Raw genomic sequence first — 25,476 nt, 5'->3', positions numbered from 1 at the left:
TATAGAATGGACACCCTTCCCAGTGACTCAGTCTTGTCCGCTACAGTTTTATGTATACTTTGTTTTAGACACTTAAATGATTGGGTGTTTAAATGAAGGCAGAGCTCTGTCCTTTTGAAGCATCCTCCGCCGTCTTCACCTGGAGAGACCCCGAGGATGCCACGTCCACGGGGGAAGGACAGTCTTGCTTTGAGATGTGGACACGGGGGTTGAAAGGGCGAGGGAGAGGGTTTTGTATTAAGGACCAGGCAGTGGGGAAAGGAACTTCATCCTCGGACCAGAACCCACCATTGAATCTTAGATGCATTTTCTTACGGAAATGTTATAAATTATGGTTCAATTCACTATATTATCGGTTAATGTGGTTTGGTGGACAGAGTCTATGGGGAAATAGATTGCGCGTAAGTAACCCTTTAGAATACAACCTGGTCATAAGGTGTGGGTGCTGGAATTTGAGCTCCCGGTCAGAGTCTTGACTTCAGCAAGATTCTGGGAAAGATTTTGGAATGAATAAGAGAAGGAAAGGGCCTACCAGGAAGGGAAAGGGGAGGATAAAACGGGCAGGCTCAGCAAACGGCAGCGCTGAACACCCTACAGTGCACAGGCCAGCCTCACAGCTGAGGAGGATCTGGCCCTGGACGTGCAAGAGGAGGGGGGTTCCCATCCTTCATTAGTCAGTCACTGGCTGGATGCAGAGCATGCAGAGTTCAACAAGACCTGGTCTCTGCCTTCAAAGAACTTTTCAACCTCACCGGAGTTACGTGGAGCGAGCAGACAGAGAGCAGAGTTGCAGAGCAGCGTGGCGAGTGCTGAAGCAGCAGCGCCCACAGGAGCCCACAGAGGACGGGCATCTGAGATGGGGAGAAAGGAGAGCCTCCAGGGAAGAGCTGATTTGAGTTAGAGACAGGCGGGGCGCATGTGCATCCGTCAGGAAAAGAGAAGCATCTCTAGATGTTCCAGAGAGACCCTAACTGAGGGGTTATTTTGCTCAGCTGAGAAACGGGAGAAGCCAGTAGAGCTCAGATGGACAGTAGCAGGAAGGTGCTGTCTCCCGAGGCTGGAGGGACGGGGGGGCCAGGTGCCAGTGCCCCCACCCCCCCGCACAGGAGCGAGGACCGGCAGGGACCCCAGCAGTAGCGGGAGCCAAGGAGGGGCACAGCAGCTTCTGGACGAGCCCCGGCAGTGGCCCAGGCAGAGGGGACGCCCTGTCATCTCCCTCCTTCCCGCACACGGCGTCTCCCGCCGTGCTTCCCACACTGGCCAACCTGACTGGAAGCCATTGGTCAGGGGAGCCTGGGGACCGTGGTCCCCTAATACAGAGAGACAAGAATGGCTGCGAAAGACTCTGAGAGCCAGCGAGGAAATGGCCCAGAGCATCGCAGTGCGAGGGACTGTGGCTGTAAGTCACTCAGCATCCCTAGAGGGAGAGGTATGGCATGCTGGGCTGAGGTGTGACACCTTCTGAGGTCTGGAGGCAGCCAGCATCCCTAGATGAAGTGACACATGTCCGTTTGCACTCTGGGAAGGACACTGCGGCTGAATGGGAGGTGAGTTAGACCACAGGACAGGGGACTCGTTAGGGAAGCCTTCCAGGTGGACGCACTGATGGCGGGGGGCCAGGCCAGGATTGTCGAGATGCGCAGTCTAATCTCTTAGGCTAACCGATGAGGTCTGGAGGGAAAGGAAGAGGGCTAGGGTGACCCTGGGGTGTGGCCCGTACGTGGCAGCGCCTGGGCTGGAACCCAGTCCCCTGCTGCCCAGCCTGTGCTTTCACCTGTTGTAGCTTGACGAAGGGTCCTGATCTTTATGGCTAGGAGTTGGATGTTCCCTGAGGCCATATTCTGCCACGCGGTGATTCGAGGCTCTGTGCTTTCACCCCTTCAGAATCCAGATTTCAGTGTTTGCTTCCAGTGTCACATTTCCTATAATTTACCCGAACATGTAACGAAAACCTCGTTTGTACATTAGCCTGGTATGTATTCCTGAATTTCAAATTCAAGTACAAGTTCTTATTTAAAAATTACTGGTCATGGTTGTTTTCAGAGAATTCTCATTACGAATGAAAAGAAATGTTCCCTTCTAAAGTTCAAACAATCCAGAATCCAGCTGCTAGACAATGGATTTCACAATATTCCCATCTCAAATTCTTTCTTGTAGTTCTGTTCATAAATATCTCTGGCTGAGCTCCCACAATTTACAAGACTTGCTACAAAACCACTGATTGAATTGCAACCCTTGTTAGTGAATAGAGGTCAAAGTATTAGTTCTAAATAATGCAAGTTGGTATGTTACTCGGAAATTCCAGGAAAAGCTTTTTTCCGTGATTTTCAGTTTCATTCCAAGCAGCAGACAACAATCACGTTGTTCATGGAATAGTAAGTCACTGGTCTTTTAAAAAGCATGTTGCCCCAATTAGAAACTCAGATATGCATGTATTTTACTGGATCTGTATCCTAAAACTTATATAAGCTTTAAGTACATACTTAGACTTTTGAGTGTTGTAAAAATGTGAACATCTTCACATTGGGATAATATGGTGGTTCGTAATGATGAATTGTTAGCCTTGGTACCATTACTGACAAGGCAGGATAACGGATACGAAATTCACATCCAGATAAACTTAAATAATCTTAGTGTGCAAAGCACAGTTCTTACTCTCAAAGAGTTAACGGTCTTGTTCTGAAGGCAGCCACATAAACTCGTTAAAATGATAAATATAGATCAGTATAATAATATGCTTTTATAAAGCAATTTGGTGAGATGCCTGGAACCCAGAGAGTAAGGGGTCTAATTCACTTTAGGGGGATCAGCAAGGGATTCTCAAAGAAGGTGACAGACACCTGCGGATGGTCTCAGAGTTAGACTAAGGGGAGGTAGGTTTTTCTAAAGCTGTTTTCACCGAGTTTCCACTATTACATCGATCCATCTTTCCAACTACATTGTTCTCCTTAATGTAGGGTGAACAGTCATCCCGCTTTGCCAAGAACTTTCCTGGTTTCACCCTGAGAGTCCCATATCCTGGAGGACACCCCATCCGTGGGCCAACTGGGACAGCTGGTCACCCAAACTTACTGCCCCCCAATCTTCCTGTACCCATGCCATTTTCCCCCTAGAATGGGCAATCACCTTGTCACTGCCTTGAATTTATCATGGGGCCTACATACATCCAACACAGGCCAACAGAGGCTCATGAATTGATTGGTTGTTTGAGATAACACATAAACGTTGGCACCTCTTATTTTATAGACAATGCTGAAGCACAGATTACTGAAATGACTTTACTCAAGATTCAGGTGGCAGTTTAGACCTAGACCTGGCCCCTGATCCTCCACAGACCATTCTCAAACTCCCAACAGTAAAGCAATGCTTCCCTGCACCCCTTGAGCCCTCAGGGTCAGCTTAACAGTTGGGTCCTTGGTTATAGAAGGTCTCATAGTGCCCTCTGGTTGTGGTGTCAGCATGTTGTCTTTGTCCAGCCAGATTACAAGGCAGGGATCCTGTCTGCTCTTCTGTGTCCAGGGTAGGTCATAACAAGACTACTATTATGTAATGTGCAGTCAGTGGACTTGACTTGCGACTGGACTTGACAGTTGGCACAGACTATCCGCTTCATTTCAAGATTGTGAGGAGCTGCAACAACCCCCATGCCCTGTCCCTCCCAGAGTAGGTGAGGATGGACGGGCGTTGCTGGGTGTTGGATTCATTCTGCAGCTGGTTGTAGGTTTCACATCCACCCTCGGTGCGGGGATGATTTGAGATTTTACTGATATGGTTCATTCAAATGCAACCCACAGCTCTTCAGGCCCCTCATTTCTCTGTTTGAACATTAGACTGCAGAGGGCATATGGGCACCCCATCCATCTTCTGATGAGTGGAACTGGGTAACTGGACATCAGAAAGGCTCCAGGGTCTACATCCATGTAGCCTTCCTGGTCCTGGATGGAATCAGTGCTTTAACCACGATTCTCCCTGGAAATCCCTCCTCAGTGGGCACAAGTAGGGGCAAATGAAAATGAACCCATCAGAGAATTTGGATGAGGTCAGATTTTTTTTCTGCATGTGAGAGGAATAAGCCCAATTGGGGCCTGACCTCAAGGTCTTTATACAACCTGCTCCTTCTCTTCTGCCTTTAATGTTGCCTTCGGAATATCGGCCTTCACTGCCGTCGTGAGGACTTCCAGGATTTGACTTAAGTCCGGGTTATGTCATAAGGCACTGAACTTGGATTCATGCCTGCGTTCAAATCCCGTCTCTGCCTCTGTCTTTGTTCATTAGTTTGAAGCAGTGAGGAAGCACGTAGGCTTTGGGGTGGGGGAGCCGCAGGACCCCCAGATGAATTACCTAACCTGCCCAAGCGTCCATTTGATTGTGTATGAAATGGAAATCACTCGGTTGACCTTGTAGGTTTGCATGACTACTCAGTGTCATGATGTTTTGAAAGCACTTAGTACAGGGGCCTGACATGCAAGCACCTCGTAAACGGTAGCCTTTTCGGATTACGATCACACTCCCTCCCTTCCCCCCTCCCTTCCCCCCTCCCTTCCCTAATGGTTCAGTGAGTGCGGGGGAGCATGCCAGCCCTTACAGGCGTGCAGTGGGCTTCTGGGTCTGAGGGAGCAAGGTAGACGGTGCGGGTATTTGTTTAATTTGAATTTCTGTGTCTGAATTTCTAATGTTTCAGTATTATCCTCACCTCCATTCCCCAGCCAGTTATAGAGTCCTCTGACAGAGGCCCTTCTAATGCGGTTTCCTTCACAGAGCCTGACCTGAGGCCACCTCAGCGTGGTCCCTCCTGCTCTTGTGGCCCTGTGGCGCTTTGTAGCTCTGTCATTAGAGTTTGGGGGTATTTTGTAGACCATATGCAGCTAAAAGTGTCTTGGTCTCCATCACAATGCATCCTTGCCTGAGGCCTCTTGTATACTAAGCACTCAGCCTCCTTCCTACCAGCTGCATTAAATTTAACCTAGTTCAGCGTTTCCCTGTGACACATTTAGAAATAGTGTTGGGTTTTGTGTGTGCACATGTGTGTGTCTGAGATAACTGAAGATGTCTTCTATTTAAAGAGAAGACATAGTCTTGAATGATGTCTTGGCTTTTTCATTCTAGAAGTTTTTCAAAAGTTTCCTTTAACGAGTTCCAGTGGATTTCTGGGTTTACCATCATATTGAATGCACAACCTATAATTATCTTTTTTTTAATGAATGCGTAATTTGCATTCTTCCCTCATTTAATGCGAAATGAATTAGGAGAAAAAAGTAACATTTTAACTTAATTTAAAATAGGTTTTATGTGATCGGCCCTGTCAGGGGGCAGGTCTGGTTTTCTGTTAGCAATTATTAAACAAAATAGATGAGCCCCCATTGATAGAGGGAGGCTCTTCTGGGGGCAGACGGCTAACTCCCTGCTTTGTTTTCCGCTGCAGGCGGTGATCACGACCGCGGAGCCCGATGTGCACGGCAGGCGGGAAGGCCAGGCCGGCGGCCTCGGGCAGGAAGGCGTGCGCGCGGAGCCGGGGGACACGGAGGCGCGCGTGGGTCTGAACCGCGCTGCCCTGTGCCCGCGGGCTCCCGGCCCCCAGACCATGACCACGGCCCAGAACGGCCACGGGCGCGGAGCTGCGGTCCCCGGTCCCATCTGTGATCCCAAAGACCCCGGCATGGTGACCTACCCGGCGTGTCGCCACGGCGGCTGCGGTGGCGGCGCGGGCGCCCGGGAGGCACGGCTCAGCCCGGCCCGCCTCCTGCGCCTCTTCTCCGCCGGCGCGAACAGGACGCGCGCCGACCCCGAGCGGCCCCGGCCCGCCGGCCTCGTGGGCAGCTCCTCCACGTGGAACGCCCTGGCCTCCTTCCGGAAAATGGGGTCCTTCAAAAAACTGAAGACCTCGGTCCTCCAGGGAATTCAGAACCGGGAGGGATGGGACACCGCCAAAGAGGGGGCCGAGGAACGCGACCTGGGCAAGGTGGTCCCCAACGGCGCGGCGGCCGGAGCCCCCGCGGGCAGGTGTCCCCCGGGGCCGGGCTTCGCGTCCGACGGCTCGGACCCCGAGGAGCCCGACGACGGCTTCGCGCGCGGCGCCCTCCGGTCCCGAAGCATCCGCCGCGCCTACGGCCTGGGGCGCATTCGCCTCCTGGACCCGGAGCCGCCCGCCCCAGAGCCCGCGGCGAGCGAGGCCCCGGCGCGGGAGCCCGAGAGGAACGGCGTGTGCAGGCGGAGCAAGAGCACGGACAGCCTGACCTTCCTCAAGAAGAGCTCCTTCCGGAGGAAGTCGGCCTCGCACCTGGCCGAGCTGCGGCGCGCGCCCGAGAGCCGGGGCTCGCGGAGGACGCTGAGCGGCTCGTCCGCGGACTCCGACAGCTCCGGCGGGGCCCCAGCGAGGCCCAGGCGCTGCAGGAGCCCGCTGCGGGCCCCGGACCTGGCCCGGGTGCTGCGGCTCGTGGGCGGCGGCGCGGCCGGCCGGCCCGGGGATCCCGGGGGCGCCCCGCCCGGGCCGCGGCCGCATAGCCGGCTGCACGATGACTACTCCCGCCGCGCGGTCGCTGGCCCCGAGCGCGGGCAGAGGGGCGAGGAGCCCCCGGACCCCGGCCTGGCGGGTGCTGGGGACTCGGCTGGGGACGCGGCTGCTGGAGTTGCCGCTCCTCGCGCCCCCGGCTCTTCCTCCAGGCCCCCGGCCCGGGAGGTGTCAGACAGAGGTTCCAAGGAACCAGGCCCTGGCGACCGCTCTCCCGTAGAGCCCGAGCCTCCTCTCGGTCCTCCGAGGCCCACCACGCCCAAGCCCCCCAGCCCTCGGAGCCCCGACGCAGCACCTGCCAAGTGTCCCAACAGTGTCAGCGCGCTGTCCCTGAGTTCAGTGGACAGCGAGGAAAGGGCAGACGGGCCCGTCCAGAGGGAGCAAGGTCCCGGGTCCTTCCAGGATGCGGTGCAAACCGCCTGTGACCTGGGCAGTGAGGAGAGCGGCGCAGGCAGCCACCCGCAGCAGAGCCTCGGGGGGGCGAACTGTCCAGAAGAAAAGACGGATGAGGTAAGGGCCGAGCGGGACATCCTTGGTGGCCCGCCACGTGACGGGTGCCTGTCACAGCGCCACCCTCCCTCCCTCCCCGGAGATGGCCCGAGGGCACAGCATGTCCCTTCTCTTGCCTGGAGGCCAGAGTCCTGAGCTGATTCTCTTGCCCTCACGGTTATTCTTGTTAAGTTGCTGTTTGCCAGGCTCAGGAGTAATCTTTCTCTGTTCTGAAGTGAATTGCTGTTGTGTGAAACCCCTTGAGATGGCATTTGCCATACAGTTCCTTCAGAAGGCAGGTGCCCAGCCATGCGCTAGATTTTGGGAGAAAAGTTGAAAACATCTCTTCTGTACTCCATGCAGCTAGCTAATAGGGGCTCGCAAAATTTTGATTTTTGAAACTTTTTTTTTTTATTACCCAGAGCTTTCTTCTCTTTCTACTTTAAAGTGTTTCCATATCCTTTCCAACAGAGTTCATGTGAATGAGATTCTTTATGAAGAAACCATTACATATTCTAAGTCTGCTTTATTTCCCGGGAGTTGAATTAGAAACATGCAGTTTGATACCTGTCAACGCCTGAGTGATGATGGTTCAAAGGAATTTTTATGATGGTTACTGTACTTATTTATTTAATTTATTTTTTACTGGTAACTACATACTTTAATTTAAAAATAGCCTATTTATCTAAAGCAGCATGTACTTATTTTTAGAGTAGAACATAAGCATCTCATGAATTGAATTCACTAATAACTGTCAAGGCTCCAAGAGCAGTGGTCTTTTCATATCCTGTCAAGAATCCGGACAAGCTTACTGTGTAATTTTCACTTTATAAATGCATTCAGTAATGTTCCCTTACAAAGCTAAGAGCCGAGGAGATGCATGCATGTGTCCATATTGCAAATTGTTCTCTCCGTAAATTCCTAGACTATATCACAGGTATAAATGGGTGCTTGCAACGGTTCCTTCCCACTGATCCCCAGAGAGGACCTCAGTTTTGCCTTGCTGCCTGCAGATGAGTAATGCTACAGCAAACTTGGAAGCCAAGGCAGCCTCTGGACTGTTTTTAACCTTTGCTTTACAGGGAGTCTTAGAAGGTAGAGCCTACCACACATCACTTAGAGGAGATCCAAATCTGCCTCATGGGTCCCTGGGTAGCCAGAGAAGGGAGGTTGCCTTGCTTTTTCTGGATCTGGGTTTGCATGGAGACCTGGGGCGGCCAGTCTGTCTTCCAGAGATCCTGTATGTTGATGACCACTTGCTCATTTGCATATTTCCAGAGAAGTCCATGGAACATATAAGCACACAAGACTAGGTGTCAGTCGTGGGAAGGACTCCCGACTCTGCTCTGGTTTGTGTTATTGATCAAGGCCTGAGCCGGTCTGGGCTTCACCTCTCCCTGGATGATGAGATGAAGTGTAATTTCTTACACCAAGCACCCCGTCCTGCCATACTGAAGGTTCAGGACACCCCCCTCCTCCTTCAAAAGAGGGATTTGCCTAGTTCTAGAGGGTTCTTTATGCTAAAGGTGGAGATTTTATTTTCTGCTTAACAAAATCAGTAAAAAAAAAAAAATCATTAAAATATTTTATTCCTGAGCACATATTAACTAAACATATTCAAGAGTTAAGTTTCTAACTTAGTTACTTCCCAGGGTAATTTTTGGCCATTATATACTTTTACATGCATATTTGCTGTTCTTAGTTTATATCATTTAGTTTCTACCCACAAGGGATCACCAAAGAGAGAAAGCAGAAGGACACAAGTTATTAATAGTGCATGCATGTTGATAATTCTACGGATTTTCTTTAAGATATTCATTACTTTTTTAGGTTGCATTCATTTCCACAAAATTCTCATGTAGCACATCAAGCTTCCTCTTGTGCTTTTAGAGTAAATTTCAGAAAGAGAAAATATAGTGATGATTTTGCCCAGTTTGCATTTCATACATTGGTAATCTTTAGTGTTACTTGCAGAGAAGTACTTGCAAAATATAATCTGAAATGTCCTCTTTTATTTTGACATTTAGAAACAAAGTGCAAACAAAACAAACCAAGAAGCACCTTGCAAAATGCAACAGTTCCAACCTTCATGGGTTAGAAGCAATATTTATCAGTCTTATGTAGCCTCCCATAAAACTAAGTAACAGCCTTTACTATATTTTAATGTACACTGTTATTTTTTAATTTATTGATAGTATGGTTCCACCTATATGTTTAAAGCTATTTTGAGCTGTGGTTATGGTTGAATTTAAAAAAGTTGAAACCTGTGTATATTATGATGTTATTTAAGATGCATATGCATCGTGAAATTTTCAATAAGGGAGAATAATTTTTTAAATTTAGAATCATTTATTTGTAACATACTACTCTAAAAGGGACAAAATCTTTGAAAAACTACACACTGTTTAACAGGACTGTCCAAAAATAGCCTCCTTAGCGTTGTACCCCTGCCACCTAGTGGTAAGCTTTGTTGTAGCAACGATGATCTGGGGAATGAGACTGAAATTGTTACTTGGTTGTGAAATGCAGCTGAGCATTTATACCTGTTGCCCTATAAAGGTACAGACACGGGGGTTTAGTGTCGTTGCTGGTGTTCCTGCAGAGTCACACAGTTAACTCACTGGCTGAATTAGGTCAGCGGGAGGGGGCCCTAGTTCCTGGTGGTGCTGAAACGTACCGTAGATGAAGCTCCTTTAAGTGATGAGAATCCATTGTAACTCCTTTCCAGGGAGCTTAAGTCTTCTTTTGGTAAATGTTTCTAGTTTGGTTGGGGTCCCAGCTCTGCAAACGTTAGGCAAGCCCTTGAACTTCTCAAAGGTGGAACGTGCAAGAGCCTTCTCTGCCTTGGAGGCTTGTAAGAACCAAGGAAATCGTGTGGTGGACGCTCAGCCCAGTGCTCCATACTGGCTGGCGTTGTCTGGTGTTCACTATCCATTTAATGATTTTTCCATCCTCAGTTGAACTATCCATTTAATGATTTTTCCATCTTCGATTGACCTGACTTCTTCAGACAGTGGCCAGTTAAGGTCAGTTTCTTCCAAAACTGGTTAACACTCACCATGTTACAGGCTTCTGGAGGATTGTGAGATTTATATGTTTATTGAAGTAACACGTCACATCTAATTGTGGAGTACCTCCCAGGTGTAAGACACTCAGGTGTAGCTCTAAGGAATGGTGGGTGATGTCGAGGAAGATTATTGATTACCCAAGATGTATCTAAATCATAGTAGAATATGCAGAATGGGTTAAGTTCCTCAAAAGAGGTAAAACCATAATGCTGTGGGATTTCACAAGAGTTGTAGTTCTTACCCACGTACCAAATCAAGGAAAGCTTAATAGGGGTGATCACATCTGATTTGAAGAAGGTGCGATTTCTGCAGGTAGTTACGGAGAGGAAGGTGGGGCATTTCAGTGGTTAGATGTACAGCGATTTTATGTGATTTGAGAGAACAGGATGTAACAGTTTGATCTGGTGTTGCGGAACCGTCCCAGTTAAGATGAAATTGTTAGGTTCAGATCATGGACTCTTGGATTCCAGATAGTCTATACGTTACTTGATAAGCATTGAGGAATCAAAGATGTTTCTGAATAGAGAAGGGCCAGGCTCAAAACTGTGTGTTGGAGAAGTTAATTTCACCATCAGTAAAGAAGAAAATTAGAAAGGTGACCAGAGGGCAAACTATCAGGAACTTATTGCCACAGAGATCTCGGAGGTAACAAGGCTCTGAAACACGGGGGAGGGAATCCAATATGTGACAGAGTGAGGGAAACAACACAGAATAAACAAAGCGTACCTTGTCATTCATTTATGACCTACCTGGGTGTGCCAGACACGGAAAACAAAGAGTTAAAAAGCAAGTGGCTGGGCTTCCCTGGTGGTGCAGTGGTTGAGAATCTGCCTGCTAATGCAGGGGACATGGGTTCGAGCCCTGGTCTGGGAGGATGGGAGGATCCCACATGCCGCAGAGCAGCTAGGTCTGTGAGCCACAATTACTAAGCCTGCGTGTCTGTGCGGAGTCTGTGCTCCGCAACAAGAGAGGCCCGCGCACCGCGATGAAGAGTGGCCCCCGCTTGCCACAACTGGAGAAAGCCCTCGCATAGAAACAAAGACCCAACACAGCAAAAATTAATTAATTAATTAATAAAAGATAAGGAATGATTAAAAAAAAAAAGGCAAATGGCTCTTATTCTCATGGGCTCAAAGTCCAAGTGGTAGATTGGGATGTATAAGAGTAATTGTGATAACTAACGTGTCAGGAGGAATGTACTAGGCGCCTTGGAGCAACAAAGACAGCATTCTTAGCTCCGGGTGAAGAGGGCATGATGCAGGGGCAAACGCCGGAGTGGGGTCTTGAAGGAGATCAGGATGGGGATGTACCAGGTGGCAGTGGAGGGAGAGTGGCAGGGCCTTCCAGTCCAGGTGGAAGCGTGGGGAGGGGGCAGGTGTGGGACACGGGGAGGGGCTCAGCCAGGGGAGTGACCTGAGCTTCCTTTCCTCCACTGTAAACTGGCAAGAGTGGCTGCCGGCTGCCTAGAGGCTGCCCAGGGTCGTCGGGAAGGTTAAATGGGTGATGCACGTGGAGTCCTTAGCTCCCAGCTTTGCTGTACCGTGTCCACAGGAGGTGAGTCTGCTGTGCTTATTGCTGGACAGGGTGGCTGGGTGAGCGGGAGCGATGAGATTGGAGAGGCCCATCAACACGATCAGGAAGGCCCTCGCTGAGCCACGCAGGGTGTGGACTTGACCTTGCAGGCTGTGGAAAGCCAGAGGGGTGTGAGGCAGGGACCACAGAGAGGCTACACAGAGAGGCTGGGGATGGGACGGCCCTGGGGACAGACAGAGCCCCTCGATAGTCTGGTCCAGCGGTGATGAGCGCTGAACCAAGGCCATGGAAATGGGGCAGGGGCTGATTCCAAAGTGATTTTGCAGTTTATGTTTTTAATTAGCATTGGAGTGTTTGGGGGGGAAGAGAAGTCAAAGGTGACTGTCGATGGAGAGGGTCCTGTTGTGTTGGGACCCAGAATCAAGCCCCAAAGACACTGGACCAGCGCTGAACTTAGGTCGTCACCCAGCCCTTGCGCTAACACGATGGCAGCTCAAGGGGACCCTTACAGTTGGCTCCAGCACTCCAATGTTTGAGGGTCTTGTAGCTTTCTTCCTCAGGGACTTGTGCCCTCAGAATCGTCGGAAGCCCTCGCAGTATGCAGCCTTATGCAGTTGAGATGATTTGAGCTCTGGACTGGGAGACTTTAGTTCTGCGGGATGCACAGGGTTATTCCTGCGTGGCGCTTCGACCCGCCAAGGTCACCATCCCCGCCCGGGGCTGTGCGGCCTGGGCGCCTGGGGACTTCACGTGCTCCGCTGGCCCCGCCCCCGGGCCACTGCCCGCTGTTTGCTGCTGCCCCTGAAAAAGGGGATTTCTGTGGCATCACCAGGTACACCGTCACTCAAAGAAAGCCTCTCTCCAGCTCCTAGTACTGGAACAATCACTCCAGTAGGTGAGGAGGAGCTAAATCAGGCCGATTTTCAGCGTGGATTAGGAACTCTGGAGCTTTATGATGCTCACAAGGGGTACTTCATACATAATGATGGTTCTGAGGTACTGTTTTTTCTGTAATTTAATCAGAGACACAGAAATATTGCATAATTTTGACTCTTTGCAGATTACTTAGACATTACTCTCCAGGTTACTTAAATAGGTAATTGGGAAATTTAAATGGTTCTGCTGGAGGTTAGAATTATCCACAGCTGTTTCACAGAGCCTAGAAATTCCAGAAAGATGAGGTTGCCTACATAGAGGTAAATGTAGTGACCCTAGAAAACCTGCCCAAGATTTTTAGGAGCTTTATGGAGGTATAATTTGCATGACAAAATTCACCAATTGTAGGTATACCTATATACCTGCGCAAGAGCCTAGTTTTTATAGAAATTACTGTAATAACCATTTGTAGTCAAGTATAAATGATATACTGTATCATATTTGCTATGAATTTTAAGCTTTCAAAAGTATATGAAATTCTTAAATGATATGAACCAGTATCACAGTGTATTTGTCAAAGATTTAGTATTTTTGCTTATTTGGTGCCTTGTTTTAATTTGTGGGTAACAAAGGCATAATAAGGCCTTAATGAAGTTATGAAATGTAGAAAAGTAGTGTCAGTATTCTTTGGGGGAAATTTGAGCCTGATGATTAAGAAACTGATGGCAGTATATATGTTTTTCTCCTGTTCTGTTTTTCTCATCTTAAGCTTCCCTGTGATAATCAAGAGGAAAGAGTGTCCAAGGTTGGGAATTACTTTCCAGTTGGCCCGGTGACACATGCTCACTTTGATGTGTCTGCCATGACCATCAGAAGGAAGGCCGTAGGCATGAATTGACAAGAACATCAGCACAGTTTGTCACACGTCCCTGAATAAACCGAATGTTATCTCTGTTTCTCCTACCAGGGACAGTGTGAGGACACAAGGACAATTAGAATGCTCCGTTCACTCAGGAAGAGCCCAGTGAAGCTGAGGGGAGGACTTCAGAGGGTCGCCCCTGGTTCAGGAACGGGGGGCGGGGAGCCTCAGGATTGGGTGCCAGCCAGGATGCCAGCATTTCCGAGTGGTGGGGAGGCTCTCTGGTGTAGAATAGTCGGGCTTTGTAGGAGGGCTGCCCAAGTTCAAGTCCTGGCCTGGCTGCTAACCAGCTGTACGTCCTTAAGAAAAATACTTGACTTATTTAAGCCTCATTTCTTTAAAAATGGAGGTAATAATACCTATCAGGAGTAAATGAAATAATGCATATAAGATACATACCACAGTGCCTGGAACATAGCAGAATATTATTAAGCTTAATACCATTATTATTAATCTTATAGTTTATCTTGTCATATTATAAACTATATTATTATATTACATATAATATATATATTATTAAACAATATTATTAAAATTATATTAATTTTATAATTAAAATCAAAATATTACTACATTACATATATATTATAATTAAAATTATACTATTGGTTATTAGTAATCATTAATATTAACAATAAAGCATAAATATTAGCTTTTATTATATTCATTGTTCGTTAAAATTGCCACCTTTGGTCAGACCCTTCAGTACAAACCAGTTAAATTCTGCAAATTACTTCCCATCTTGTAGCCCAAGTTTCTCACAGTTTGGAATCGGACCACCCAGGATGCAAGGTAAAGGCACAGGTCCTGAGCCCCACCTGGAGCTACTGAATCAGAAGCAGTAATCTGGACCTTTAACATGATACCCAGGGAAATACCTCAGGCACTGAAGCTTGAGACCTGCTGTCCAGGCCGAGGCTCCTCTAGGTACTGATATCCTGTATGTTAGGTTTGGGCATTTCTCTTCCACATCTACCCCCGCTAACTCTTTTTTTTATTTTTATTTTTATTTTTTGGTGGTACGCGGGCCTCTCACTGCTCTGGCCTCTCCCGTTGCGGAGCACAGGCTCCGGACGCGCAGGCTCAGCGGCCATGGCTCACGGGCCCAGCCGCTCCGCGGCACGTGGGATCTTCCCAGACCGGGGCACGAACCCGTGTCCCCTGCATCGGCAGGTGGACTCTCAACCACTGAGCCACCAGGGAAGCGCCCCCCCCCCCCCCCGCTAACGAAAGAGAGGCATTAACCGCTGAAAGAGTTAAACATGACTTGTAGTCCTGTTTTTTTCATTGAACTCTATTAACTGGATACGAATCTCTATAGAGTACAAACAACAGTTCCCCAGGAATGAAATTACAACCTTTCAAGCAAGAAATAAATGGTGGAATAAAGAATGGTCTAAAATATGTTGATCAGAAATTGCTACACCCTCTGCTGGGGACTGGAGTTTTACCAGCTCCCTTTGGAACTTTAAGAATGTCATTGGCTCTTACAACTACAAGTATCAGTAGCAACCGCTCATGTTTATCGGATGGTTTTTCAGTGAATAAAGATTCTTCTCAGCCACCCTGTCAAGGAGGTCAACATTTTTGGATTTGGGTTTTTGTTTTTAAACAATGAATAAACTGAGGCCTGAAGAGGTTACAGGCCCCGCCCAAGCCCCACAGTGGGGCTGGAGCCGGGCCTTTGACGGAGACCAAGGCCCAGGGGAAGTGTCTGCTGCATGCAGACAAATTGTAACCGTTGGCTGGTTTCCTGATCTTTGGTGGAATCTTTTCATCTTCCTTATCTGTAAAACAGAATTTAAAGTGTCCACTGCAAGGCTTTTAAGATTAAATGAGATGGGATCGGCAAAGGCCAATTTTCAAACACTGGTGTCATCGCTCTCCAGTGCATTTCCTCTCCATTTCCTCTTTTTTTTTTTTTTTAATTTATTTTTGGCTGTGTTGGGTCTTCGTTTCTGTGCGAGGGCTTTCTCTAGTTGTGGCAAGCGGGGGCCACTCTTCATCGCGGTGCGCGGGCCTCTCACTATCGCGGCCTCTCTTGTTGCGGAGCACAGGCTCCGGATGCGCAGGCTCAGTAGTTGTGGCTCACGGGCCTAGCCGCCCCGCGGCATGTGGGATCTTCCCAGACCCGGGCACGAACCCGTGTCCCCTGCATTAGCAGCAGATTCTCAACCACTGCGTCACCAGGGAAGCCCCTCCATTTCCTCTTTTGACTCTGAGTCCAGCATCCCTTCCCCGGAGCTCGGGCCTCCGCCCACCACAGCTGGCTGCTGCCCGGAGCAGTGTCCTTCCTCTTGATTTCCAGGTGGGGTTCGGCAGCTTAGGATGGGCAGGGCAGGTCACTGAGGACCTTCATTCAGTCCCTTTTCTGGCAGTTTTGGTGGGTCACCCGATGGCACAGGGCAGGAAGCCGCTGTGGACAGTGGAGGGCTGTGACCCCAGGGCCAGAGCCCTGTCGTGCCTGGAAGGGCAGAGCCTCGGGCGGGGAGCCTTAGACACAGTGTGTGACTGATCCAGTCCCTAACGCACAGTATAAATGTTTTATATATTTACTTAGAGCAGGTTCCGTTGTAAGTCTGGATTTGTTTCTTCTGTTTCTGAAGTATAAATTATTCATCTGTAATTCTTTTACTGCAGGTTTTGAACTAAACGTCCTCGAGACCTTTTGCAGCATCACGCGTTCGATTCTCACAGAACACCTTGGTGCCGCCCCGTGGTCTTCCTTCCCTCCGGGGTGGTCCCTGTTCCCACAGCCCCAGGAGCTCTACCCAGAGCGCTCCTGGGGAACAGCAGATCTAATCAGGCTCAGGGTTTACTTGACTCCTCAGGTTCATGGGCTGGATGCTTTCAAGTGTAAAGGAGGGGGTGACAGAGTGTATCTGACGTCAGTGAGTGTTGCCGAAAGGAACAGCGGGTCCCCACGAAGCCCTCACTCCTCTGACTTCCCTCTGGAGTGCTTTTCCCACCCTCCCGTCACCATGCCCTCGTCAATCCCTCCTGTCATTCCGTCCCGGGCCCCTTTCTCCTCCCAATGCAGGGATGCTTCCCGCTGAGCCTAAAATATGGAAGAGAGACGTTTGAAAAGGCCTAAATCTTTCCTTTTACACTCTGTCGCCAGCAGAGGAAACTTGTTGGTTAGAAAAGATGCATTACCTTGCCCCTCACATGTCTGGTACCAAATAGGAGACTTTATTTTATCTTTATTGTATTTATTTATTTTTGGCTGCATTGGGTCTTCGTTGCTGCACGTGGGCTTTCTCTAGCTGCGGCGAGCGGGGGCTACTCTTCGTTGTGGTGCGCGGGCTTCTCATTGCGGTGGCTTCTCTTGTTGCGGAGCACAGGCTCTAGGTGCTCAGGCTTCAGTAGTTGTGGCGCATGGGCTCAGTAGTTGTGGCTCGCGGGCTCTAGAGCGCAGGCTCGGTAATTGTGGTGCATGGGCTTAGTTGCTCCGCGGCATGTGGGATCTTCCCGGACCAGGGCTCAAATCTGTGTCTGCTACGTTGGCAGGTGGCTTCTTAACCACTGCGCCACCAGGGAAGTCCCAAATAGGAGACTTTAACTTTTTTTTTTTTTTTTTTTTTTTGTGGTGCGCGGGCCTCTCACTGTTGTGGCCTCTCCCGTTGCGGAGCACAGGCTCCGGACGCGCAGGCTCAGCGGCCATGGCTCACGGGCCCAGCCGCTCCGCGGCATGTGGGATCTTCCCAGACCGGGGCACGAACCCGTGTCCCCTGCATCGGCAGGCGGACTCTCAACCACTGCGCCACCAGGGAAGCCCTGGAGACTTTAAAACAGGATTGTTGACAATAGGGGAAAGAAACTTGAAGTCGGCTTGTTTCCAGGGTACATGGAATTCGAATCGGTTATGAAAGAGACAGGAATGGGATGGTTGATTTCCTGATCTAAGATATTGTTAATAGGTTTTGAGATATTTAGTTATCCTCAAGTGGTAACTTAAGTTCATTTTTATAAAATCACGTATAAATGTAGGGTGAGGACAGCTTCCTTGCCACCCAGAACTTCTCACTTATTTGCTCCTTTGTCCACCAGTCACCCATTCATCCCTTGACCCGTTCATGAAGCTTTTTAAACTGCCAGTTTCCCAGGCTGCAGACTCTGGGGATGTGATGATGGTATTGGATAATTTGGAAAGAATGTAAGTAGCTGCTGTCATGTGACACCCAGATAAATAAATCAAGGCTATAAAAATATTGCAGTGGTTTTAACAGAGGCACAGGAAAAAGAGCTCAGAGCCCAGGGGAATTTATGAAGTTTTCCTGCAGGAGGTGATATTTCAACTGAATGCTGAAGGATAAAATTTCCAGATTGACAGGGGCAAGAAGGTATCGTAGCGGGAGCAGCCTTTCCCTCATTTCCAATTGCCTCAAGTGGTGTGTGGCAAAGGCGAGTTGTGTGGTGTGGCTGGTGAATAATTGCGTGTGAAGATGGAGCTGGAAAGGCACATTGGATGAGGTTTTGAATGACCCTGGGTTTGTTCTGGGTGACAGCCAGCCACAATCTGATGTGTGTTTTAGTGGTAGGATGGAGAGTGGGTTGGAGACAAGGAAGCATTAGGAGACTGTTCCATGGGACGTGATGGACTAGATTCCTCCTGAGATTAACTGTAGCTGTGGCTGGGGAGGGAGAGGGAAGTGATGAGGGGCGCCCAGCGTGGGACGACTGGGTACCTGGGATCTCCTCAGCTAGAACACAGAGGCAGTCATGATTATGAAGATGCTATTCTTCATTCTACTCCAGTGGCCCTCAGTTTCCTTGATTGTAAAGACATTCTGGGCTGTTGATTTGTATATTTGTGCTGCCAACCATGGCTTGAAATGCGTTGATGCTGGGAACACAGATATCATCCTTCATTGTCCTCCACAGAGAGTAAGCTGGGCCCTGCTTCCCCTTCTCCTTTCCCCCTCACAGATACCAAAACCCACGAACGCTCAAGTCCCTTACATACAATGGTGTATTATTTGCATATTACCTACTCACATCCCCCCATATACGTTAAATCATCTGTAGATAGCTTTTTTTCTTGGGTATGCCATGTGGCAAGCGGGATCTTAGTTCCTTGACCAGGGATCAAAGGCACGCCCCCTGCAGTGAAAGCTCAGCGTCTTAACCACTGGACCACCAGGGAAGTCCCTTTCCCCCTCCTCCTGATTCCTCTCCCTCTCTGTACAAAGGAAGTCAAACAGCATTAACAAAGTCCATGTTCAAAAAGGTTTAGACCCAGCAAGGATCTCATTCAGATTTGACAGAGAAATTAAAACCTTTACAGACAAGCAAAAGCTAAGAGAATTCAGCACCACCAAACCAGCTTTACAACAAATGCTAAAGGAACTTCTCCAGGCAGGAAACACAAGAGAAGGGAAACACCTACAATAACAAACCCAAAACAATTAAGAAAATGGTAATAGGAACATACATATCAATAATTACCTTAAATGTAAATGGATTAAATGCTCCAACCAAAAGACATAGACTGACTGAATGGATACAAAAACAAGACCCATATGTATGCTGTCTACAAGTGACCCACTTCAGACCTAGGGATACATACAGACTGAAAGTGAGGGGATGGAAAAAGATATTCCATGCAACTGGAAATCAAAAGAAAGCTGGAATAGCAATTCTCATATTAGACAAAATGACTTTAAAATAAAGACTGTTACAAGAGACAGAGAAGGTCACTACATAATGATCAAGGGATCAATCCAAGAAGAAGATATAACAACTGTAAATATTTATGAACCCAACATAGGAGCACCTCAATACATAAGGCAAATGCTAACAGCCATAAAAGGGGAAATCGACAGTAACACAATCATAGTAGGGGACTTTAACACCCCACTTTCACCAATGGACAGATCATCCAAAATGAAAATAAATAAGGAAACACAAGCTTTAGATGATACATTAAACAAGATGGACTTAATTGATATTTATAGGACGTTCCATCCAAAAACAGCAGAATACACTTTCTTCTCAAGTGCTCGTGGAACATTCTCCAAGATCATTTTGATTCACAAATCAAGCCTTGGTAAATTTAAGAAAATTGAAATCATATCAAGTATCTTTTCCAACCACAACGTTATGAGACTAGATATCAATTACAGGAAAAATCTGTAAAAAATGCAAACACATGGAGGCTAAACAATACACTACTAAATAACCAAGAGATCAGTGAAGAAATCAAAGAGGAAATCAAAAAATACCTAGAAACAAGTGACAATGAAAACACGATGACCCCAAACCTATGGGATGCAGTAAAAGCAGTTGTGAGAGGGAATTTTATAGCAATACAATCCTACCTCAAGAAACAAGAAAAATCTCAAACAACCTAACCTTACACCTAAAGCAGTTGGAGAAAGAAGAACAAACAAAACCCAAAGTTAGTATAAGGAAAGAAATCATAAAGATCAGAGAAGAAATAAATGAAATAGAAACAAAGAAAACAATAGCAAACATCAATAAAACTAAAAGCTGGCTCTTTGAGAAGAAAAATAAAATTGAGAAACGTTTAGCCAGTCTCATCAAGAAAAAGAGGGAGAGGACTCATCAATAAAATTAGAAATGGAAAAGGAGAAGTTACAATGGACACCACAGAAATACAAAGCATCGTAAGAGACTACTACAAGCAACTCTATGCCAATAAAATGGACAACCTGGAAGATATGGACAAACTCTTAGAAAGGTGTAACCTTCCAAGACTGAACCAGGAAGATATATAAACAGACCAAACACAAGTAATGAAATTGTGATTAAAAATCTTCCAACAAGCAAAAGTCCAGGACCAGATGGCTTCATAGGCGAATTCTGTCAAACATTTAGAGAAGAGCTAAAACCTATCCTTCTGAAACTCTTCCAAAATATAGTAGAGAGAGGAACACTCCCAAACTCATTCTACAAGGCCACCATCGCCCTGATACCAAAACCAGACAAAGATGTCATAAAAAAAGAAAACTACAGACCAATATCACTGATGAACATAGATGCAAAAATCCTCAACAAAATACTAGCAAACAGAATCCAACAGCACATTAAAAGGATCATACACCACGATCAAGTGGGATTTATCCCAGGGATGCAAGGATTCTTCAATATACACAAATCAATCAATGTGATATACCATATAACAAATTGAAGAAGAAAAACCATATGATCATCTCAATAGATGCAGAAAAAGCTTTTGCAAAATTCGACACCCATTAATGATAAAAACTCTCCAGAAAGTGGGCATAGGGGGAACCTACCTCAACATAATAAAGGCCATATGCAACAAACCCACAGCAAACATCATTCTCAATGGTGAAAAACTGAAAGCATTTCCTCTAAGATCAGGAACAAGACAAGAATGTCCACTCTCGCCACTATTATTCAACATAGTTTTGGAAGTCCTAGCCATGGCAATCAGAGAAGAAATAAAAGGAATACAAATTGGAAAAGGAGAAGTAAAACTGTCACTGTTTGCAGATGATATGATACTATACATAGAGAATCCTAAAGATGCCACCAGAAAACTACTAGAGCTGATCAATGAATCTGGTAAAGTTGCAGGATACAAAATTAATGCACAGAAATCTCTTGCATTCCTATACACTAATGAAAAATATGAAAGAGAAATTAAGGAAACACTCCCATTTACCATTGCAACCAAAAGAATAAAATACCTAGGAATAAACCTATCTAGGTAGACAAAAGACCTGTATGCAGAAAAGTATAAGACACTGATGAAAGAAATGAAAGATGATACTGACAAATGGAGAGATACACCATGTTCTTGGATTGGAAGAATCAACATTGTGAAAATGACTATACTCCCCAAAGCAATCTACAGATTCAATGTAATCCCTATCAAATTAACAATGACATTTTTTACAGAACTAGAACAAAAAAAATCTTAAAATTTGTATGGAGACACAAAAGGTTCCGAATAGCCAAAGCAGTCTAAAGGGAAAAAAACGGAGCTGGAGGAATCAGACTCCCTGACTTCAGACTATACTACAAAGCTACAGTAATCAAGACAATATGGTACTGGCACAAAACAGAAGTGTAGATCAATGAAACAGGATAGGAAGCCCAGAGATAAACCCACGCACATATGGTCACCTTATCTTTGATAAAGGAGGCAAAGATATACAATGGAGAAAAGACAGTCTATTCAATAAGTGGTGCTGGGAAAACTGGACAGCTACATGTAAAAGAATGAAATTAGAACACTCCCTAATACCATACACAAAAGTAAACTCAAAATGGATTAGAGACCTAAATGTAAGAGAAGACCCTATAAAACTCTTAGAGGAAAACATAAGAACACTCTTTGACATAAATCACAGCAAGTTCTCTTTTGATCCACCTCCTAGAGGAGTGGAAATAAAAATAAAAATAAACAAATGGGACTTAATTAAACTTAAAAGTTTTTGCAAAGCAAAGGAAACTACAAACAAGATGAAAAGACAACCCTCAGAATGTGAGAAAATATTTGCAAATGAATCAAAGGACAAAGGATTAATCTCCAAAATATATAAACAGCTCATGCAGCTCAATATTAAAAAAACAACCCAATCAAAAACTGGGCAGAAGACCTAAATAGACATTTCTCCAAAGAAGACGTACAGATGGTCAAGAAGCATATGAAAAGCTGCTCAACATCACTAATTATTAGAGAAATGCAAATCAAAACTACAATGAGGTATCACCTCACACCGGTTGGAATGGGCATCATCAGAAAATCTACAAACAACAAATGCTGGAGAGGGTGTGGCGAAAAGGGAACCCTCTTGCACTGTTGGTGGGAATGTAAATTGATACACCACTATGTAGAACAGTATGGAGGTTCCTTAAGAAAGTAAAAATAGAATTACCATATGACCCAGCAATCCCACTACTGGGCACATATGCTGAGAAAACCATAATTCAAAAAGACACATGCACCCCAATGTTCATTGCAGCACTATTTACAATAGCCAGGTCATGGAAGCAACCTAAATGCCCATTGACAGAAGAATGGATAAAGAAGATGTGGTACATATATACAATGGAATATTACTCAGCCATAAAAAGGAACAAAATTGGGTCATTTGTAGACATGTGGATGGATCTAAAGACTGCCATACAGAGTGAAGTAAGTCAGAAAGAGAAAAACAAATATTGTATATTAACGCATATTTGTGGAACCTAGAAAAATGGTACAGATGAACCGGTTTGCAGGGCAGAAATAGAGACACAGATGTAGCGAACAAACGTATGGACCCTAAGGCGGGAAAGTGGCGGGTGGTGGTGTGATGAATTGGGAGATTGGGATTGACGTGTATACACTAATATGTATAAAATGGATAACTAATAAGAACCTGCTGTATAAAAAGAGTAGAAGTTTGAAAAAAGATGTGGCATGTATATACAATGGAATATTACTCAGCCATAAAAATAAATGAAATTGAGTTATTGGTAGTGAAGTGGATGGACCTAGAGACTATTATACAGCATGAAGTAAGTCAGAAAGAGAAAAACATATACCGTATGCTAACACATATATATGGAATCTAAAAAAAAAATGTTCTGAAGAACCTAGGGGCAGGACAGGAATAAAGATGCAGACGTAGAGAATGGACTTGAGGACACGGGGAGGGGGAAGGGTAAACTGGGACAAAGTGAGAGCGTGGCATGGACATATATACACTACCAAATGTAAAATAGATAGCTAGTGGGAAGCAGCCGCATAGCACAGGGAGATCAGCTCGGTGCTTTGTGTCCACCTAGAGGTGTGGGATAGAGAGGGTGGGAGGGAGATGCAAGAGGGAGGAGATATGGGGATGTATATATATGTATAGCTGATTTACTTTGTTATACAGCATCAACTAACCATTGTAAAGCAATTATACTCCAATAAAGATGTTAAAAAAAAAGGTTTAGAAAAACAGTGGGCTTCTGACATTCAGCTCTAAAACATGGTTCTTGAATTTGGAATATTCAGTTGTCCTCAACCATTAAACAATTTCTAAAGAGGAAAGCAAGTTCATTTTTATAAAATCATGCTTTTTATTAATTGAAAGCAAAAAAGTTTGAGTAGACCTCTCTGTTCTTCAGCATGTGTTTCAGATAAAATACATTTTAATGTGGAGTCATTATGTGCATTTGTTTCATAATATGATGGTTTTAAACTGTCTCTTCACTTTTCATGAGTCCACATGTAAAACAACAACCTACAATTCTATCATTTCTCTACCTGGATGTCAAACTAGCATTGTGCTGCTGTTGATTCTGAGATGGTAGGATGGTGGGGTTTTAGTTAAGCCCAGAAATGGAATTCCTGTGAATGATTTATTACAAAGGCAGGGGAGGGGGGCACTTCCAGAGCCCAGATTTTTCATAGTTACTATTAAGGGTTTTTTTATGCTCGGAGAACTGGGCAATCAGTAGTAAATCAAGTGTCCACATGTGTGTTAATATTTGCTTTTTTTTTTCTTTCTTTTTTTTTTTTTTTGGCGGTACGCGGGCCTCTCACTGTTGTGGCCTCTCCCATTGCAGAGCACAGGCTCCGGATGCGCAGGCTCAGTGGCCATGGCCCACGGGCCCAGCCGCTCCGCAGCACGTGGGATCTTCCCGGACCGGGGCATGAACCCGTGTCCCCTGTATCGGCAGGTGGACTCTCAACCACTGCACCATGAGGGAAGCCCAGTATTTGCATTTTTAATGAATTACCTATTCTGCCTGTCAAACAAGTTACAAAGGCCGTAGGCTCACAAACTCATTTCAGCACACTTTATCATCAATTTTCCATATGTTAGGACAACTGAAGTATCTATTACCACCACTGTGCTCTCCAGGGAGACGAGAAGCATTAATTGCTTATGTATTTTAAATAAATGGCCTGAATCCAAGGGACAAGGCCACTGCTTTCCAGATTACAATAGTTCGTTTCTCTTTTTTTTTTTTTTTCGGATTTTTAAAAGCTACGTCAAAATTATTGATGCACATATAATCCCATTCCATAAAAATCAGAACAGCTTTTGGCTGGCCATTTGCCTTTTATTTGCTTTTGGAATTCTAACAACCACTAAAGATTCTTACAGCTTAGAACCTGGCATTTGAAATCACAGCTGCAGCACAGTGGTAAGAATGTAGAATGTAACCCAGCGTTCACAGCTGCTTTGCCTGTAGAAAAGCTGTGGAAAGAATATAACCCAGTAAAGTACGTTCTGCTTTCCCATCTATTTCTTGCTCAGGCCCATCCAGAGCCAGGCTAAGTCCAAACCTGGGGCCTGAGAAGGGGAGAGACGGGTTGATGATGATGCCTGTCCCCTCCCAAGATGGCCCTGAACCGGAGAAGCCAGTGGCGGGTGGAGCTGAGCCAGCGGACAGGCATGGTTTTAGGGGGTCGTTCGCTAAGCGGAGGGCGTTTGGCCACTTAACTTATTTCAGAACCGAGTCAGCGGGTGCCCCTCCCCGCTCCTCCTTCCTTGGGCATTTTCGCTCTTACAGACAGAAGTCCCTCTTCAACACTGATTGTTCCTTAACTCACCTAAGTGATGTCAGAAAAGATCCACAACCCCCTGCAAGAGTTCGGGGTTTGGGTTAGGAAGCCTTTGTGGTAGGAGGTGTGTCCAGTGCGACTCACCTTCTGCCAGGATGATCCCCAACTCCTACCGCTATGGACAGTAAGAGAAAAGGCAGCTGTGGAGAGAGAAAGGCTATGCACTGCTTGTTCTAAAGGCTAAGGACCAGAAACCTAGTAGGACTCCGTACATGAAACAAAACCGATTCTATTTGAGGTCCCGGTATGATGGGTGAAGGGAAAGTTTCGGGCTCGGAGGAGAAGAGAGAGCAGGAAGGGAGCAGAGAAGCCAGTGGAGGTGAGAGGCTGCGGGCGGGACAGGGGTCGGGCGGGGGATGGAGGGGGCGGCGCATGCGCTGTGCTTGCTGCCGGCAGGGGAAGGGGTCACAGGGCAGGGTGGACCGCAGCCGGAGGATGTGGGCGTGGTGGAGCAGCCTCACGCCGTCTAGTGTTTGGGGAAGTTGCTGCAAAGGGTTTTCACCGTAAACCATGAAACGCGCTGGCATTTTTCTTCCCTGCA

At 46.6% G+C, this 25,476-nt stretch overlaps 1 protein-coding gene across 2 annotated transcripts in view; it reads left to right on the top strand.

Annotated features, from left to right (window-relative positions):
- The window catches only part of SPATA13 (spermatogenesis associated 13), a 257,109-nt gene that overhangs the window by 176,239 nt on the left and 55,394 nt on the right, over positions 1–25,476 (top strand). For both annotated transcript variants that reach the window (XM_082601939.1, XM_082601940.1), the window contains exon 2: positions 5,423–7,018. In XM_082601939.1, coding sequence (XP_082458065.1) covers positions 5,423–7,018 — 1,596 coding nt within the window. The remainder of the gene's footprint in view (positions 1–5,422; positions 7,019–25,476) is intronic.

This window comes from Mesoplodon mirus (assembly GCF_964341445.2).
Source record: "Mesoplodon mirus genome assembly, chromosome: 17".
Taxonomy (NCBI): domain Eukaryota; kingdom Metazoa; phylum Chordata; class Mammalia; order Artiodactyla; family Ziphiidae; genus Mesoplodon; species Mesoplodon mirus.
Note: the sequence above shows the minus strand (reverse complement) of the source record. Positions and strands in the feature narration are given on the sequence as shown.